At 46.6% G+C, this 17,740-nt stretch overlaps 1 protein-coding gene across 1 annotated transcript in view; it reads left to right on the top strand.

The window, feature by feature from the left end:
- The window catches only part of COL22A1 (collagen type XXII alpha 1 chain), a 232,096-nt gene extending 215,164 nt beyond the window's left edge, over positions 1 to 16,932 (top strand). The window contains exons 58-65 of the mRNA XM_063174607.1: positions 1,740 to 1,811; positions 3,625 to 3,660; positions 4,559 to 4,603; positions 4,885 to 5,064; positions 13,267 to 13,333; positions 14,978 to 15,160; positions 15,525 to 15,602; positions 16,564 to 16,932. Coding sequence (XP_063030677.1) covers positions 1,740 to 1,811; positions 3,625 to 3,660; positions 4,559 to 4,603; positions 4,885 to 5,064; positions 13,267 to 13,333; positions 14,978 to 15,160; positions 15,525 to 15,602; positions 16,564 to 16,751 — 849 coding nt within the window. The 3' untranslated portion in view covers positions 16,752 to 16,932. The remainder of the gene's footprint in view (positions 1 to 1,739; positions 1,812 to 3,624; positions 3,661 to 4,558; positions 4,604 to 4,884; positions 5,065 to 13,266; positions 13,334 to 14,977; positions 15,161 to 15,524; positions 15,603 to 16,563) is intronic.
- Positions 16,933 to 17,740: the final 808 nt, after the last annotated feature.

The raw sequence follows: 17,740 nt of genomic DNA, 5'->3' as shown, positions 1-17,740 counted from the left end.
CAGGAAGTTGTAGAGGGTGATAAGATCACCTCTGAGTCTCCTTTTCTCCAGGCTAAGCACTTCCAGCTCCCTCAGTCATTCCTCACAGGGTTTGTGTTCCAAGCCCCTCACCAGCCTTGTCACCCTTCTCTGGAAGTGCTCAAGCATCTCAACATCCTTCCTAAACTGAGGGACAGAACTGGACACAACCTTTCTGTGTGGGGAGGTGGGACAGGGTGCTGCAGTCTGAGAGCCCTTCTGCATCAAAAAACAAGTGCCACAGGCTTTTTGTCCTTGACATAAGCTCTTCTTACCTTTCTGAGACTGCTGCCATTGCTTCTTGCCCTGTGGATCCTTGCTCTTGCCTTTTCAAACATATTCTCATTTTTGTTACACCTACCCTTGTTCCCCATTCCTATCACTGTTTTTTTTTACCTTCTGGGTCTTTCTCAGGTGGCTTTGGGATGCCTTGTGAATGCCAAGTGGGGATTATTATTTTAATCATCATAGTGTTATCACAGTACCTATGTGATGTGACCCAGGGACTCACAGGCAGCTTCCTGCACAAACAGCACCACAGCAGCCTTTGCTCCAGAGGATTTAGAGCCCAAAAATAACATAGGAGATTGAAAAAGGATAAAGTCAGATGGATGAGGAAGGGGAAACGATGAGACAGTGTTGGTCAGCAGAACAGACAGTCATCTCATCATTATCATTCTCTGTCATTAAAATGAATCCTCTCCTTTTCATAAAGGTTATTATGGGAAGTGTCTCCTTGTGCTGTACATAAATCCATTTATTTTGAAATGCACTAATTTCCTTCACAGTGTGGTGTGACAAGCCAATATTTTATATTTCTGTGTTGAAAAAAAGGAAGGTGAGGAAGGTTATCATGGCAATAAGGATTTTTTTTTCCACCTTCACTATTGCTGACTTGAAATCACAAGGTAAAACCTGCCAGGAGCCTTTTCCTTTTACATTTGCTGTTTGACAAATGCCCATCACAGTTCACACTTGCTCATGCTTGAGCCCACACACAGCAACACAATCCAGCCCCTGAAATCTTCAGGGCAAGTTACACACCTCAAATCCATGTGCTTTGTGCCTGACAGGCTCATTGGTGCTCACTTTGCATGAGTTTTACTCTAAGAAGAAAAAGGGCTGTGTTCTGAACCAAAATTAGGGGACAAAGTTCTGAAAGTAAAGGTTAAACTAAGAGTTAAAACGACATCAGAAGTGTGTATGAGACAGTTCTGTATCATGAACTGTCATTTCAACTGCCCTGATCTGCAAGGAAAAAGGGACAGTTTGACAGAATATCACAAGAGATAAGCGAAGGAGACATAAATTGAACCTGGAAATAAAGGCAAAGGAGAAGCCTGTAGCTGTCTGTTGGTTGTATTCTTGGATTTGAGCAGTATGACCACCTGCACTGTTTCCCTGTCATCACCCATCACAGCATTTCTGCTCTCAACACCCCCTTATAAGCCATGTGTCACCACAACAGCCCTGGAACACACCTCCTGCCCCTGCCATAATTGTCCCTTTTCATCTTCTCCCAGGGACCCTGAAGAGCTTATTAATAAGGCAACCACAGTGCCTGCACCCTGCTTTTATAAAATACTTTGTTCTTCGTTGTCATTTTGGGAGTTCTGCTGCTAAAATGAAATTTCCCAGTTCCAGTGTATCTGTAAATGAGTGTTGTTGGAAAGAGGTGTTATGAAAAGATGTTCTAGTGTCTGTCTCATTTCTGTCCTAAGGGTCCCAAAGGAAATAAAGGAGAAACAGGCAGCCCAGGACTCCCTGGCTTTATAGGACCCCGAGGACCACCTGTGAGTATGTCTGGGGATGGATTAGATCCTCTCTTTACCTGATTTTAAAAGTTAGACAGGAAGATGGGACATGCTTCTCTCCAGTTAGTTAAAAAAAAAAGCATAAGCAGGATGTATAACAAATCTAGAAGCCATAAAATTTTACTTCCAAAGGAAACTGGACTGCAAAAATAGCATTTTTCATATGGATGAGCAACCATAATCTCATGTATGGAGCTGGTACCTGCCAGTCAGCCCTGATAATGTGTGCATTAATCAGACTGCTTCAGTAGTCTTCTTAATACAGGTATGGGTTATTTAAGTTCTCAGACTACACCTCTGCATGAACCTTAGATGGGCTAAATAGGGAAATTGTGAGTGCTGTATTATTATTGCAAATTGTGAGTACTCTATTATTAGTGCAAATTCACTAATAATACAGGTATTTCTGATACTTACTATTCTGAAGGAAATTCCTTTGTTGCCAGCAACAGAGGTACATTGTAATTAAAGCATTCATATATCTCCCAAAGTGATCTAAAATAATAAATAATAAACCTATACCATGACATTATCACAGCCTCAGAATTCAATCTCTCTGCAAGGTGAGTAAAAGATCTTAAATTCCACTAGAAGGATGGAAAAAGTGATTGCTAGGTAATTTTTTTATTTCTAGATTTGTTGTGACAAAAAATGATAATTTAAAAGATTTTTGTATGTCTCTAGCAGAGCTGAATCTTCCACAGGATGATTCTTTTTTCCTTCTGTATGTTTTAATGTTAAATTTCATGATTTGAAAGGAAGGTTTTGGATGAAAAGAGGAGAAATAAATATTTCTCTGGACAATGAATTTTAAGCAGCAAACATGGTAGCCATGTAAAACTGAAGTGGGCCTAAGGAAAACTCAAGTGAGTTTAATGCAGCCTTATTTGGATCACACATCTCTGATTAGTTCATTCCTCATGGAGATGTGTATGGGTGCTAACACAGCTGAAGATGTTATGTTTCCAAGGGAAAATATCATGTTACAGATATGATCATGTGTGTTGGCTGCAATCAGACTTAGCAAGTTTTTTTTTTTCTATACATGATATGTGAAAGTGGCCAGAATTTCAGCAACAATTAGGTTAAAGTTCACTTTGCTTTACCTGCAGTTCAGGACTGCAGTGATTTTTTTTTTCATTGAAATACTAAAATGGAAACTATATTGTCTAATTTTCACATTAAAAATGCAAAAAAAAAAAAAAAAAGATATGTGTAAATAATTCTACAAGGGTACTTATTGAAATTAAGATTATTTAATACAGTTCTGAAAGACAGGTGAGCACTTAGCTTAAAATTCTTTAAACCTCTGTATGTGTTTTTCCAGATGGTACTTCTACTGACAAAATTTACTTCACTTACATCTTCAGACACTTATGGGTATAATGCTGATGCCATTATACTTATGGGTATAATGCTGGTGCTCCTTAAGTTAAACAAGACCATATAAAGTGTATGAAACTTCAGGAATTGTTGGTAAGAAAAAGGAGCAAAGTGTGTTGGAAGCAGGAACACACAGTGAAAGATCTGCCCTCAGCTGGTTTGTTAGAAATTACTTCCTGTTATTTATGTTTACATGGGATGCAAATTCACTAAAAAATGCTTTCCAAATAGCAGGATGTGTCTATCCAGGAATGACCAATAGCAGTAGGATAAGGATAAATCATGCAAACCTGCTACTGTGTAGAAAAAACTTGTGTTGTTAACACAAAGCAACACTTATGAGTATTAGGTAGAGTCTTTCTTCCAGCTCCTCCAGTGTGACGCTAAATCCACTTTCTGTGTGTCTTAGGGAGAACCAGGAGAGAAAGGTCCTCCTGGAAAAGAGGTAAGTTAAATTCACAGTTGTTTCAATATAAGACTGGTGTCACAGGGAAAAAAATCATCAAGGGTGTTACCAGGGTTGAAACAAATTGTTTTTTTTTTTCATAGAATGATTTGGGTTGGAAGGGATCTTAAATATCATCTATTTCCACCCACCCTGCCAGGGGCAGAGACACCTTCCACTAGACCAGGTTGCTCAGAACCCCATTCAACCTGATTTTTCAACCATTCCAGAGATGGGACATTTACAACCTCTCTGGACAACCTGTTCCAGTGCCTTACCACCCTCACAGTGAAAAATTTCTACCAAATACCACCCTTTCTGATTGTGAAGCCATTTACCTCTTGTCCTGTCACTACAGTCCCTGACAAAAAAGTTCGTCACCATTTTTCTTATAAACCCCCTTTTAATTCTGGAAGGGACTCTGAGGTTCCCCCAGAGCCTTCTCTCCTTCAGGCTGAGTAACCCCAGCTCTCTCAGCCTGAATCCACAGGAGAGGTGCTCCAGCCCTCTGGGCATCTTTGTGGCCTCATTTGAGCTTCTCTAACAGGTTCATGGCCTTGCTTATATTCTGGCATCACAGCTGGACACAGCACTCCAGGTGGGGTCTCACCAAAGGGGAGTGAAGAAAGAGAATCACCCTCCTAAACCTGCTTTCATGTGGTTGGGGTGGGGGCTTTTGCTGTTTTTTGTTTGTTTGGGGTTTTTTGTTTGGTTGGTTTTTGGTTTTTGTTTTGATTTATTTTTCTTTTGAGAGCAAAAGAGAAGGCTCTCAGGAAACTGTGGGGTTGTCATGGAAATAAATTTTCCTGGGGTCACAGGAATCATTACAAAGGCATATGTTTCATTATTTACTCTTATTATGGATGGTTCTTTTATGCTTACCTTTATTTTCTTGCAGGGCACACCAGGGAAACAGGGTGCAATTGGCTCCAAAGGAGAGAGGGTAAGTTGGAGAACATTACCAGTTATTTGATTATGATGAAATAAAGAGAGCTATTCTGAGTTAGGGCCTGGGGGCAGAGGTCATTCAAAAGTGAAGCCAGTGCTTCGCAGTCTTCCAGGTCTCTTTAATCATTCTCCATCAGAACAATTTGTGATTCATTTGTAGTGCACCAGATGTTGCACTCAGCAACTTTGTCAGCTCAGCTGTGAGTGTTTCTCTGTGTTTGGAAATCAGAAGTTTGCTTCTTATTTTGTGGTGATAATGTCCTTCTCTTCACTTAGGGAGAGCCTGGCATCAAAGGTGAAAAAGGTCTTCGAGGAGAAAAGGGTCCTCCAGGTGATCCTGGGATACCTGGTCACAAGGGCCATCCGGGACTGATGGGTCCCCATGGACCTCCAGGAGACACTGGGCAAGTTGGTCCTCCCGGTCCTCCGGGGCAGCCAGGATTTCCAGGACCAAGGGTAAGGTTGCCAGAGAAACGCTTTGTACAGTAATTTTGCTGCCACAGGGATCAGAAAAGTGCCTCAGAGTACATTGAGGATGACAGAAACTGGAGCAGGAGTATGTTTTAACGGGGAGGCAGTGCTTTTAGCTCTTAATACCCATGAAGGGGAGCTGTAGCACATCTCAGGGAATCATGGAATCATAGAGTGGTTTGGGTTAGAAGAAACCTTGAAGACCATCAGTTCTACCCCCCTGCCAGGGTTAGGGACACCTTCCACTAGACCAGGTTGCTCCAAGCTGTGTCCAACCTAGCCTCAGACACTTCCATGGATGGAAATTAGGAAAGGCTTATGTGGGTGTTGACTTGCACTTCAGGGGAGCTAAATAATCCAGACTCATAGTCAGTGTGTCCAGTTGCTGACAGTTTTTACCCCTAAATGCCTAAATCCATTCCTGTGATTTTGGCCTTGGCATTGGAGTGTAAAAAAAGATTCTTTCTATGAGGACAATAATGTGTAGCACTTCATACAGAGGACTAACACCTTCCTCTGCTGCTGGTTGTTACGAGAGAAAAAATGCTGAGCTGTGGAAAGGTCACTGCTCTATTCCTGGAAGTCCTGCAGTCAGCTCATCAGAATTCATGAAATACTATTTTTGTTTAATATTCTCCCTCTTTTTTTTTTTCCTCCCCCCCTGTTGGGAAACAGTCTCACTACTGAGAATGCCTGAGGGTGGTATATGTTGCAGAATGAGAAAAACTACCAACAGCAGTGAAGCCACTGTGCCCATCCTGAGGATGAATTGGAGATCATCTCTGAGGAGGATAAACAGAGAATAATCTCTGATGTAAAAACTGACTAAATTTTAGACAAAGCATTTATTCGTGTTTGAAATCGAGTGATGATTATGGAAACTTAATTTAACTAATGGGGTTAAAACTTGAAAAGATAATTTGTAAGCCTTTAAATTATGCTCTGCAATTATGTTTTCTTAGTGGGATATACACTAAGAGCCATCAAAAATGCTTAGTACTTAATAATAAAATTGTTTCTTTTGTCACCAGTGACACATCTTTTTCTCATGCAAAATTTGTGTCAGGAAGGAGGCGGTAAATGGACCAACTCTGTATTTATCAGCTATGCTATTGATTAAAATTGAAATGTCACTTAGCTATTTAATAAGATATCATTTTTTAATGAAGAATAACTTCTGATTCAGAAGAACTCACTAGGTTTTCATAAACATAGAGAACACACACTGCATCTCTGTATGTTAAAAGTGTAAAGGAAAAGCAACACTTTTGCAAGCAGTTGATGCACAAAAGAATGCAGTCTTTAGGTTGACCAGAAGTATTTTCAGAACTGACAGTAATGCAAAGAATTCTTTTAGACAAAAAAAAAATGAAAAGTGTATTTCAAGTGGAACATCTCACTTTCTGATTTATAAAAGAAAATACTCGATCTTTCTGCTTGCAAATGGTTTATTGTTTAAGCATGGCTACAATTTTCTTTTGAGATCTTGCAAAGGCAAGAGCCTGGCAGCCCTAAAACCTGTTTTTTATTTATTATTTACAATCTCCCACCGATCAAAATTGCTTTCATTATTTTTTTAGTTGCATCATCCAGAGTTGTAGTTCACATTACTTTGAGTTTTTACAGCTATTACAGCTCTACAACAGCAGAAGTACAAAAGAATTAAGAGAAAAGACGAAAGATACTGTGCCTTGGGAGCTGGATAGGGGGCCAAGGCCAGACGGCCACATGCCCTGTCTCTGTTCAACAGCCTGAAATCAGACAAAACTTTCTACTGGTTTGGAAGAATTGTTATCATATGCATAAACTGGCTTCTGTTTCCTGAGATAAGGCCTGCTGGCAGGAGATACATCCAATATGAGTGTTTTCAGGAAGTCCAGATAGCCAGCATTAGAACCTTTGGGGCACATGCACTCTCTGCAAGGAAACATGCCATGATGAAAAAGAACATAGTATCTCCACTGTGATCTGGTACGGGAGAGATGTTTCCTAATGTGACTTCTGCAAATTCTCCTATGAGTGCATAGGAAGGAGATTTTCTTAAGGATGGTGATGGGAACTAGTGCCCTCAGACCAGGCTCCCTGCTTAAACCATTGACCCATGGTTTGCCAGAAGGCTGGAAACTGAGAATGCCTTTTGGCTCTGTTCCCACAGCACATTCCTGGAAAGGCTGTCAGCCTAGGGCTTGAGCAGGGGCACTCTTGGCTGGTTTAAACTGTCAGGATGACTGTGACCAGAGAGTGGAGGGGAATGCAGCTGCAATGCGTTGTCATCCAGTCACTATTAGTGCCCAGTCCTGTTCAGTGTCTGTCCTGCTGATGTGGGCAAGGCCATCAAGGGTACCCTCAGCAGTAAATTTGTGATGTCTCCAAGGTGGATGGAGTATCTGAAGGGTAGGTAGGCTCTGTTGGGGGGGATGTAGACAGGCTGGATGGATGGTATGAACCCAGTGGAATGAGGTTCAAGAAGAATGAGGCCTGGGTTCTGCCCTTGTGTCCCCCCAAGGCCCTGCAGTGCCCCAGGCTGGGGGCAGAGCAGCTGGAAGGCTGCCCAGTGGGAAAGGCCCAGGAGCTGACAGTGGCCAAACGTGAGCCAGTGTCCAGTTGGCCAAGGAGGCCAGTAGTCTCCTGGCCCTCTCTGTCAGCATTGTGTGGCCAGCAGGACCAGGGTGGTGACTGTCCCACTGTGCTGGGCACAGGGGAGGCCACACCTCGAGTGCTGAGTGCAGATGTGTGACCCAGTTAAGACGCCATTAGTGTGACATGCTGATGCGCCAGTTCAGGTGCCAATGAGACCATCTACCAAAGTTAACAATGGGGATTTTATTTAAAAATGAATGTGGGGTAGAGTGAGATGGAAAGAAGGGGAAAACAGAGGGTAAGGGAGAGATGAAGCAGAATACAATCTGAGACACTTGGATCCAGCAGCATCCTGTCAGTCTGTCCTCACGCTGTGCTCCTCCGTTCTGGGGACCCCAGTTGTTTTCTTGGAGGTGTTGGTGTTCCAGGGTCAGCACCTTTCTCCATTCAATATTGGGGGTATTCAGGGAGCCATTTTCCTATTTTCCATGTGAAAGGAGAATGGGCATGCTTTCCATTGCCTGCAATGCTAAGGCCCAAGGAGCATTTCTCAGCTCCTAAAGCAGCCTGAGTGATGCAGCCCTCAATGCAGACTGGGCCTGGAGCCAGCTTCTGTGGGATTCTACAGGGTAGTGCTGTCACCCTTCTTCAGCCAGCTCTCCTTGACCACGCTGCCTTGCTGCTGGCTTGGGGATAAGGGATTCTGGCTGGCAGCAGGACCTACCTTTGGCAAGTGGTGCCCTATGGGTGAGCAGTCATCTCCTAGGAATCCACCTGCTGCTGGCCCCGGGCTCACTCCTCCAGCTGCCCCTTGAGGCAGCTGAAGGACAAAAGGCGACGCAGAGCCCGCCGGGCCGTCTTGGCCGTGGAGCACCATGGCTGGAGGGTGTGGGACTGTGGCTGTGCCAGCAGTGGAAGCAGGGTCCTGGTGTACCAGGGCTGGGCAGGCACTGGGCAAGCCCCTGCCAGCACATCAGCCCCACAGGGCTTTTCCTTGGGAGGGGCAGCCTGGGCACAGCCAGCCTCCATGCTTGCAGCATCGGCCTCCTCCGCGGTGTCAGCAGGCGAGGCACAAAACACAAATATCTCTGAGTCTTCCAACAGTGCCATGGGGAAAGGCTCACTGTGCCCCTCCTCACAGGGATCCTTGTCCAGGGGATAAGCTGCTGGCTCTGCTCCCTCCTCTTGCAGTGAGAGGGACAACTCGCTGTCTGGCTCACTGTCCCCCCTCTCCTGCACTGTCTCTGTCAAGGAGCTCTTCTTCCTCCCACTTTGCCAGCAGCTGGTCTAGCCGAGTGTCCATGGACAGCGCATCCTTGTTGTTAAAGAGAGACCACATTTCTTCAAACAGGTCAGGAGGGACGAGCTGTGCATAGCTTTCAGTCTCTCCTTTACAGTCTTTGGTCCAGCTGCAAAGTCTGTGCTGGACCCAGGGACTTTCTACATCAAGGGAGGAGAGGATGTCTTTTTCCAACTTCTCCAGCTCCCCTGCCTTGATTTTAAGATGATCAGAATCATCTTCAGGCCCCATGCACATCAGCTTATCATGTGTGGTTTGCTCTGGCAGCTGATGAGTTCCCCTCTCCTCATATGAACTTCGAGATGAGGGAGAAGCTGAGAAGCATGAGGTTTCCTCAGCCTCTGACATGGGGAAAAAATCACTCTGCCCCCTGTCCCAGGGATCTTTGTCCAGGTCAGAAGTTGCTGCCTCTGAGTCTTCCTCACTGAGTGGAAGAAGCGATGCACCCTGTGGGTCACTGTCCCAGTCTCCTGGAGCCTCGCTTTCTGGGAGTTCTGTCTCCTCCCACTTGTCCTCTGGCTCTTCTGGAAAAGTCTCCCAGCCCTGTGAGTTGTCAGAGACAAACTGCTGCTCTGGCAACCAGGCAGGAGACAGGAGCTCAGAGGAGTTTCCAGTGTCTGTGCTGGAGTCACTGTTGAAGCCAGGAGCTCTGTGCATCACCTGGGTCTCTGCATCTGCCTCTTGGCAGAGACTTGACTGCTCCTGAGTGCAGGTGGACTTGGTGAACCTTTCTCCAAACAGGCATGGGGCAAGGCCTCTAAATGAGTCTCCATAGGTGTTGCCACCGTGCTCTTCCTGCACCTCAGGGAGCTCCTCCATCTCAGTGTACTCCAGGTGGTTCCAGTCAGGCTGGGTCCCTGTGCAGAGCAGCGTGCCACCTGCCCGTCGCAGGGGTGGCAGGCGATGGCCCTGCCTTGCTGGTGACCCTTGCCAGAGCCTTTCAGCTGAGCTGTCTGGGGACGGTGTTTCCCAGGCCCCATAAGCTGCCCGAGTGCCCCATGGAGAAGGTGGCACTAGGTCTCGGTGGCTGCTGCCTACAGGGCCTGCAGACCATGCTCTGCCTCTGGGAGAAGACCCAGAGGCTGCTGGGGCTGCTGGCAGAGGGGGCAGCTTCATCCATGCCGAGGCTGTTCTTGGCATTTCAGGGCTGAGCTGCCACGGAGGTGTCACTGACAATGGAGGGCCATGGAGAGGTGGCAAGTCTGACACGGACAGTCTTTTTGGCCATGTGACTGTGCCACTGAGGGCCACTGAGTGCCCACCCTCCAGGCTGTCCTCTTGTATTCCATGTCCTGTGGGTTTCCATGAAATGTCCTGTCTAGGGATGAGTCTGTCCCAGTGTAGGGGCGTGACGGTCACCCATGTGACCTCCACAGCTGCCTGCAGTAGTTTCTGGGGCACCTACGGGGAGCAGGTGAAGGCGTGAGATGGAGGTGGCTGGGCAGATACACTGTCCCTCCTCATTCTGGCAAGCCCAGCTCTGGTCCAAAGGCAGGTTCTGGCCACGGCAGCCATGCCAGCCTGGGTTCCCAGCTGTGTTCGCTGTCTCTGGGCCATTCCCTCACCCAGGCCATCCTGGAACGGGCTCCTCCCCAGAGCAAGGCCTGGAGCCAGGCCTGGCTGCCGCTCCTGCCCCCAGCCCTCCCCCAGGTCCCACTGCAGCCTTTCCCTCCCTTCCTGTCCCTCACCTGTCGCCGCTTGGACAGCAGCGGCTGCCCCTCACGGGACTGGCTGTGGGCGTTTGCCTCGTGTCTCTTTGACATCTTGGAAGTGCTGTGACAAACACTGGCCAAGGGCACCCGGGAGAGCTGCTTCCTCCTGAGGAGCTGCTGCCTCGTGAGAGAACTGGTGCCTCCTCAGAACGCTGCTCTCCTGAGAGTGACAACACGAGGGGTTTGGCCCTACAAGAGCCCTCCGTGTCACGGCATGGGTCTGTGTCACAATGGGCTCTGGGCACGACGTAACTGCAGGTCACAAAGGCCTGGTGGGCACGGCCACCCCTTGTCATGTAGAGACATGGCGTCCTTGGTCACAAAGCTCTGCTTTAGGCCTTTGCCCCTTGACTTTTTCTATGCTTTTTCCTCTCCCAATTACCTGCCACTCTCCCTTTTCCCACCTTGGATGTTCCTCTCCTAAACATCCCCAAAGATGCCCTTTGTTCTGCCAAGCTGCTTTTCCCACCCAGCCCACCATGTGTCCCACCCCTTAGCTCCCACCTCATGCAGAAAGACAAATCAGTAAGGCAAAAATCAATTAGCACTTCACCTCGCCACTACTGTAAAAAACAATTAAAAAGTGTTCATTTAAAAAGATTAGCAACAAAGGACAGCCAAATATTCATTCTTTATTGGATATGCAATGAGCATATGGTTATGAAGGATGAGGAAATGGCTGAGCTACTGAAGGCCTTCTTTGCCTCAACCTTCAACAGGCAGATCTATTCTCCAGAGGACAAGCAGTCCCCTGAGCTGGCAGACAGTGACCAGGAGTAGACCAGACCCCCTGCAGTTCTCGAGGAAATCATTAGTGATCTGCAGAGCCACTGAGACACTGTTAAAGTCTGTGGAGCGGGCTGGGAGCACCCCAAGGGTGCTCAGGGAGCTGGCAAAAGAGCTCACTAAGCTACTCTCCATCCTGTATTATCAGTCCTGGAGTGTAATGATGTCTCACATGGCTGGAGGTAGCTGTGTGACACCCACGCTCATAAGGGCAGCAGGGATGATGCTGGGAACTGCAGGTCTGTCAGCCCGACCTCAGGGCCCAGCAAGGTTCTGGAGCAGATCATCGTGAGGGGCATCACACGGCCCAGAGAGGACAGCCAAGGGACTAAACCCAGCCAGTGTGAGTTTAGGAAAGGCAGGTCCTGCCTGCGAAACATGATGTCCTTTGAGGAACATGTGACCCTCCTCAGGGCTGAGTGAGAAGCGGGGGATGGCCTCTCTGGATTTGAGCAAAGCCTTTGACTTCATCTCCCACAGCACAGTCCTGCAAAAGCCGTCAGCCCAGAGCTTTGGCAGGGGCAGCCTTGGCTGACTTAACTGTCTGGATGGCTGAGTCCAGACAATGGCTGGGAATGGAGCTGCAACGAGTTGGCATTCGGTCACTAGCATTGTCCTGTGTGCCCTGTCCAGTTCAGATTCCCAATAAGGCCCTGCAGTGCCCCAGGGCGGGAGCAGAGTGTAGGGAAAGTGCCCAGTGTAAAAGTCCCTATGGTTGCTAGTTGACATAGGCCGAACGTGAGTCAGCATATGTCCAGGTGGGCAAGGAGTAGGGTGGCCTCCTGGCCTTCTGTGTCTACACTGGTGTGGCCAGCAGGACAGGAGACACGATTGTCCCTCTGTGCCGGGCACTGGGGAGGCCACACATTGTATTCTGTGCCCAGTTCTGGGCCCCTAAATTCAGCAAGGACATTGAAGTTCTGGAACAGTTCCAGAGGAGGGAAATGAGATAGTGAAAATTTGGAGCCCAACTCCTGTGAACACTGAAGGTGCTGGTGTTGTTCATCTTGGAGAAAGGGAGGCTCAGGGGAGATTTTATCGGAGGCTCTATAACTGCCTAAGTGGAGGATCTATCCACATGGGGTTTAGTCTCTTCTCCCAGACAGCTGGTGATAGGACAAGAGGACATAATATCAAAATGTGTCAGGGAGGTTTATTTTGGATACTACAAACAATTTCTTCACAGAAGGGATAATTAGATACTGGAATGGGCTGCCCATGGAAGTGGTGGAGTCACTGTCCCTGGAGACATTCAAGAAAAAACTGGATGTGTGACTCAGTGCCATGGTTTACTTGACATGGTGGTGTTCAGTCAAGGGCTGGACTTCATTATCTCAGAGGTCTTTTCCAGCCCAATTGATTCTAAGATTGTTTTGAGTCCCTTTACATTCCTTTTTTTGGCAGACCCTGCGGCCCTGTGTGTGATGGGTGATGACATGGCACCTGCTGAGCCCTTTGTGGAGCTCTTAGTTTGCACATTATAGAACCACAGAGTGTTTTGGGTTGAAGGGACCTCAAAGATCATCTACTTACAACAGCCCACTCAGCATAGGCAGGGATGCCACCCACTAGGTGAGGTTGCTCCAAAACCCACCCAGCTTGCCTTGAACACTTCCAGAGGTGGGGCATCCACAGCTTCTCAGGGCAACCCATTCCAGTGCCTCACCACCCTCACAGTAAAGAATTTCTTCCTAACATCTAATCTAAATATTTCCTCTTTTACTTTAAAACTGTTCCCCCTTGTCCTATAACTATCTGATCCTTTTACTGTGGTTATCTAGTCTCATCACTGTGGTTCTGACTCTTTAGGGAGAGCCCCCATCTCTAGAGACTTTGAGGAGACTTATCCAAGAGGAGTTATCCAAACAGCTAGATGGTAAGTAATCAGTACCAGGAAGCCAGAAGATAGATCTGAGAGTATGAAAGATGCTTTCCAGAGCTGTGCTGGCACCCAAACCTCTCTTGCTTAAGGAAGATAGAATTGCAGCAAGCTTGCTTGGGAGATGTGTGAAATGAAATGTGCTTTATGGTTCCCCAGGCTTTGATTTTCCCAGCAATAGCACAGAAAGTAATCAGAGTAGATCATAAACTTTCTTTTGAGGTCTCAGCTGGAGAAGAAATGTTCATGATTTTTGCTTATGACTTTTGATGCTCATCAGTATAAGAAGAGGGGCTGGAGGGGATATGGGCTGCTGTTTCTCTCAAAGTATGAGAATTGCAGACCACTACTGATCCCATTGACAGTGAGATGCAGAGCTGTAGTCCTTCTCACACAGCTCTTGATGCAGCTGACACACGGCTGCAGGCATTTTGTTCTGCGCTAAAGATCACAGGTAAACAGGGTGATCATTTCACAGATTTTATTTACACAGTCTCAGTCTTCAATATCCACACCAGACTGAAAGCATTTAAGATCAATGAAGAGAAGAAAGAACACTCTTCTCTCTCTATTCTGTAGAATGTTTATGTGATGCTGAGTGTTTTATGAGCTCTCAAGTTTGCTGTCATGGTGTAACCCCAGCCAGCAGCCAAGGCCCACACACCACTCACTCACTCCCCACCAGCCGGATCAGGGAGAGAATCAGAAGAGTAAAAGCTGGAAAACTCATTGGTCAAAATAAAGATAGTTTAATAGGTACAGCAAAAGCTGCACCCAGAAGCAAAACAAAGCAAGGAATTAAGTCCCTGCTTCCCATGGGCAGGCAGGTGTTCTGCCATCTCCAGGAGAGCAGGGCCCCATCACAGGTAATGGTCACTTGGGAAGAAAAACACCATCACTGCAAATGTCCCTCCCTTCCTTCCCTCACTTTGTACACTGAGCTTGATGTCGCATGGTCTGGAATTCCCCTTTGGTCAGTCTGGGTCTCCTGTTCTGGCTGTGTGTCTTCCCAACACCCAAATTTCCTCCCCAACGTGGCTGTACAAAAAGCAGAAAATGCCTTGGCTCTGTGTGGGCCCTGCTCAGCAATAACAAAAACATCTCTGTGTTATCAAATCCAAAACAGACCCCCATTCCAGCCACCATGAAGAAAATTAACTCCACCCCAGCCAAAACTATCATGATTGTTCAGGGTCTTAGCACTGAAATGGCAGGCAGTGTGTGCCTGTCTGGAACAGCCTGGTACAAGACCAGCCATGTAGCATCTCTGCATCACAGAAGCAGTAGGAAAAGGCTCTCATTTTCAGAGCAGGAGTGGTCCCAGTTTAACAGGGATCCACCATCTGCACAACTAAATGAAGAGACATTTCAGATACTTGGAGGACAAGGTGCAGAGGATGAGAGAAATGTTTATGATAAAGTATGGAATTTAGGAGAAATTCAAGGCTACCAAGAAAAGAGATTTAAATAATTTAGAGAGGATCAGAGAGTCACAGTCATGGATTATGGAGGGACAAAAAAATGGGTGGCCGGGGAAAATTGATCTATGACAGTACCTCGGACTGGGCCCCTGGTTCTGGTTTTCCATCTCTTGGAGCATAGTCCTTCTAGTCTAACAAACCCATTACCCTCTCTTCACAGCAAAGTTACCCTACATCCTGGCTCAGATACAGCCTGCACAGGTAAAAGCATCCCATGGCAGACCAGGACCTCCTGGTCCCCCTGGGAAGGAAGGACTCCCAGGAAGAACTGGCCCTCCGGGAGAGCCTGGCCGGCCTGGACAGACTGGGTCTGAAGGGCCACCTGGACCAATTGGTCCCAAAGGTAAGTGAAACTTGGTGTGTTGGGGAAGTCCAATAAAAGGATGTATCCACTGGACTTTGGCATCCACCTTTCCTTTTAGTAGCTTATAAATTGTCCTCAAAATGGAGGTGTTTGAAGCGACCTCAGTCTCTTGAACCAGAGGTGTTGAATATGACCAGAAATTGCTGGTATGTTGCACCTCTGGCCAGAACTAGAGTGGGGCAAGTCTTCATTTCCACTTAATGTCCTCTCTCAGAGGATTGGCCACAATTAGGAACTGTTTTTACCAAATAAATTAGCTTCAATGTGGATGGAAGACCTGTGCTTGTGCTTAGTTCTGTAGACCACATTCATCAGTTCATATTTTTTCTTTCCCTCTCTACAGGAGAAAGAGGAGCAAAGGGTGAAAAAGGAGACACTGGCATTGGTCAACGAGGGGAAATGGGTCCCCCAGGAATTCCAGGTGTGTTACTCAGAACATCCCACAAAACACATCACTTAGAACCACTGCTTGGACACAGGTCTCTGCTGTACTAGAGAGATTATCGGGATGACATAAAAACAACAGACACAATTTCTGCAGGATGTGACCCAAAGGGAAGAACTGTATCATTAACATCACATCTGGCCACCTTTATTTCCTCAGCCTGATGAATGAGTACAATGAACCATCTCAGTTACAGCTAAGTTAACTGACCTTTGGGTCAAATCCAAAGTGAAGCTTTAATTATTAGATGCACTGTGAAGTGTTTTCTCTGTCCTTGGCAGAGTCTTCCTGTGACCAAGCTGAACCCAGAGGTTCAGGCAGCTTCAGATGTTATGAAAGGTCATATTGAACAACTGTGCCTTGGGGATACAACTTCTGCTTTACTATTACTGCAAAGCAGCAGCAAATACAGTTTGTCTGCAGTCTGAAATTAGGCACCATTGATAAGTTTTGCCTTCACTGCTTTCTTGGGAAAGGAACTATGGGAAGCCCTCCTAACCCCATTGTGTCTGCATCTGGCAGACTGGTCTTGCATTGACTTCAAATAACAATGTGCCCACTATGCTCTGCACCACTGACTTATCTCCCCAGGCTGGCTCTTGCCTCCACTTTGCCATTCTCACCTCCTCTCTGTGAGTACTGTATGTCTTTAGTTGTCTCGTGCATCTCCATGATGTCAGCATGGAAGTGGAAGAAGAGCAGCCATGTTGGAGCTGAGCGTCCCAAGGTCACCATAGGGAGTGGAAATCTTTTTTTCAGAGGAGACACTCTGATTGTATCCTTGAGATACATCCTAGCCAAATAAAGCTATGGAAGCTGCTGTCTGCATCCCAGTTTGGCAGCAGAGCCATCTCCTGTGACGTTACACTGCTGAGCACTGCACACTGGGCGTGTCACTCACCAGGGCACTCACCAAGGCATTCTGTTTCTCTTTCAGGCCTCCCAGGGGAGCCTGGTTATGCCAAAGATGGGATGCCAGGACCTCCTGGCCCTCAAGGTGAAGCTGGTGTGCCAGGTCTGGCAGGTCCCCAGGGGCCCCCGGGGGCCAATGGACAGTGTGACCCCTCTCAGTGCGCTTACTATGCAAGCCTGGCTGCCCGGCCTTCCAATGTCAAAGGGCCATAGTGTGCAGAGAGCACCCCCAGACTTGTTTTGAAAACTTGAATTCCTCACACCTGCCAAGAGCTCTCCAGTGTCTTCAGCTGCGTTTCTTTCGCAGGAGGCCTTCTAAAGCCAACAAATGCTGCCGGTCGGTCAGATTATTTTTATGAATTATAATAATAATTATTATTATTATCTTTGATGTGATATGTGAACTTATTTTTTTGTTTGTTTTCTTTAACATCAGGGCATATTAAAATGCTAAAAATAAGTGGGTTTTTTCCTCTTTTGAAAAGCATATAATAGCAATGTGTTGTGTGACTGTTTATGCAAAACCATTCCAATGCCAAATTTTTTATCTGTTATCTGATTAATTTTTTCCAAAGCTTTATCCCTCACCCTTTCAGCTCAAATCAAATCCTGCAGCCTGGAGCATTAACTGTGACACACAGGCATAGGATTGTTGGAGCTATTTGCCATCTGCATGGCAGGGAGGAAGATAAAGTCATACCAAAGCTGGAAAACGTGTCTCCAGTGCATCCAACTCCCAGTGGACAATTTTGAACAGCTAGTGTGTGCTTTCCAGAAGATCCCTGTTAAATTTAATATTCTTCTGCTGATAAATGAATCAATATTCAATAGGAGCTACTTTTTCTTGGAGTCATGTGGGATTTCATAGTAAAGGCCTAAAGGGATGCACAGAAGATCTCAACCTCTCTGTACTGGAGAGTTTTTTTCCAAGAAGTGGAGCTTACTTACCTCTGTCAGGGAGATGCATTTGCAAGGTTATCCTCTGTCAGGTTAAGGATGCCAAATCTCCTGTGCAATGTCAGCACATGCACAGCTCCCTACCACTGCTTCACCCAAAAATCAGCCAGAGCAGCATAGAAAGCCCCCTGGTATTAAAAACTCAGGAAGCCAACTGTGACCCAATTCACTGTTTTGGTCGATCCATTATGACCATAATTTGGCAAGTGGTGTTACTTAGAGGGCTGGTGCATAGTGCAGCCTGG

This window comes from Melospiza melodia, chromosome 1 (genome assembly GCF_035770615.1).
Source record: "Melospiza melodia melodia isolate bMelMel2 chromosome 1, bMelMel2.pri, whole genome shotgun sequence".
NCBI classification, from domain to species: Eukaryota; Metazoa; Chordata; class Aves; order Passeriformes; family Passerellidae; genus Melospiza; species Melospiza melodia.
Note: the sequence above shows the minus strand (reverse complement) of the source record. Positions and strands in the feature narration are given on the sequence as shown.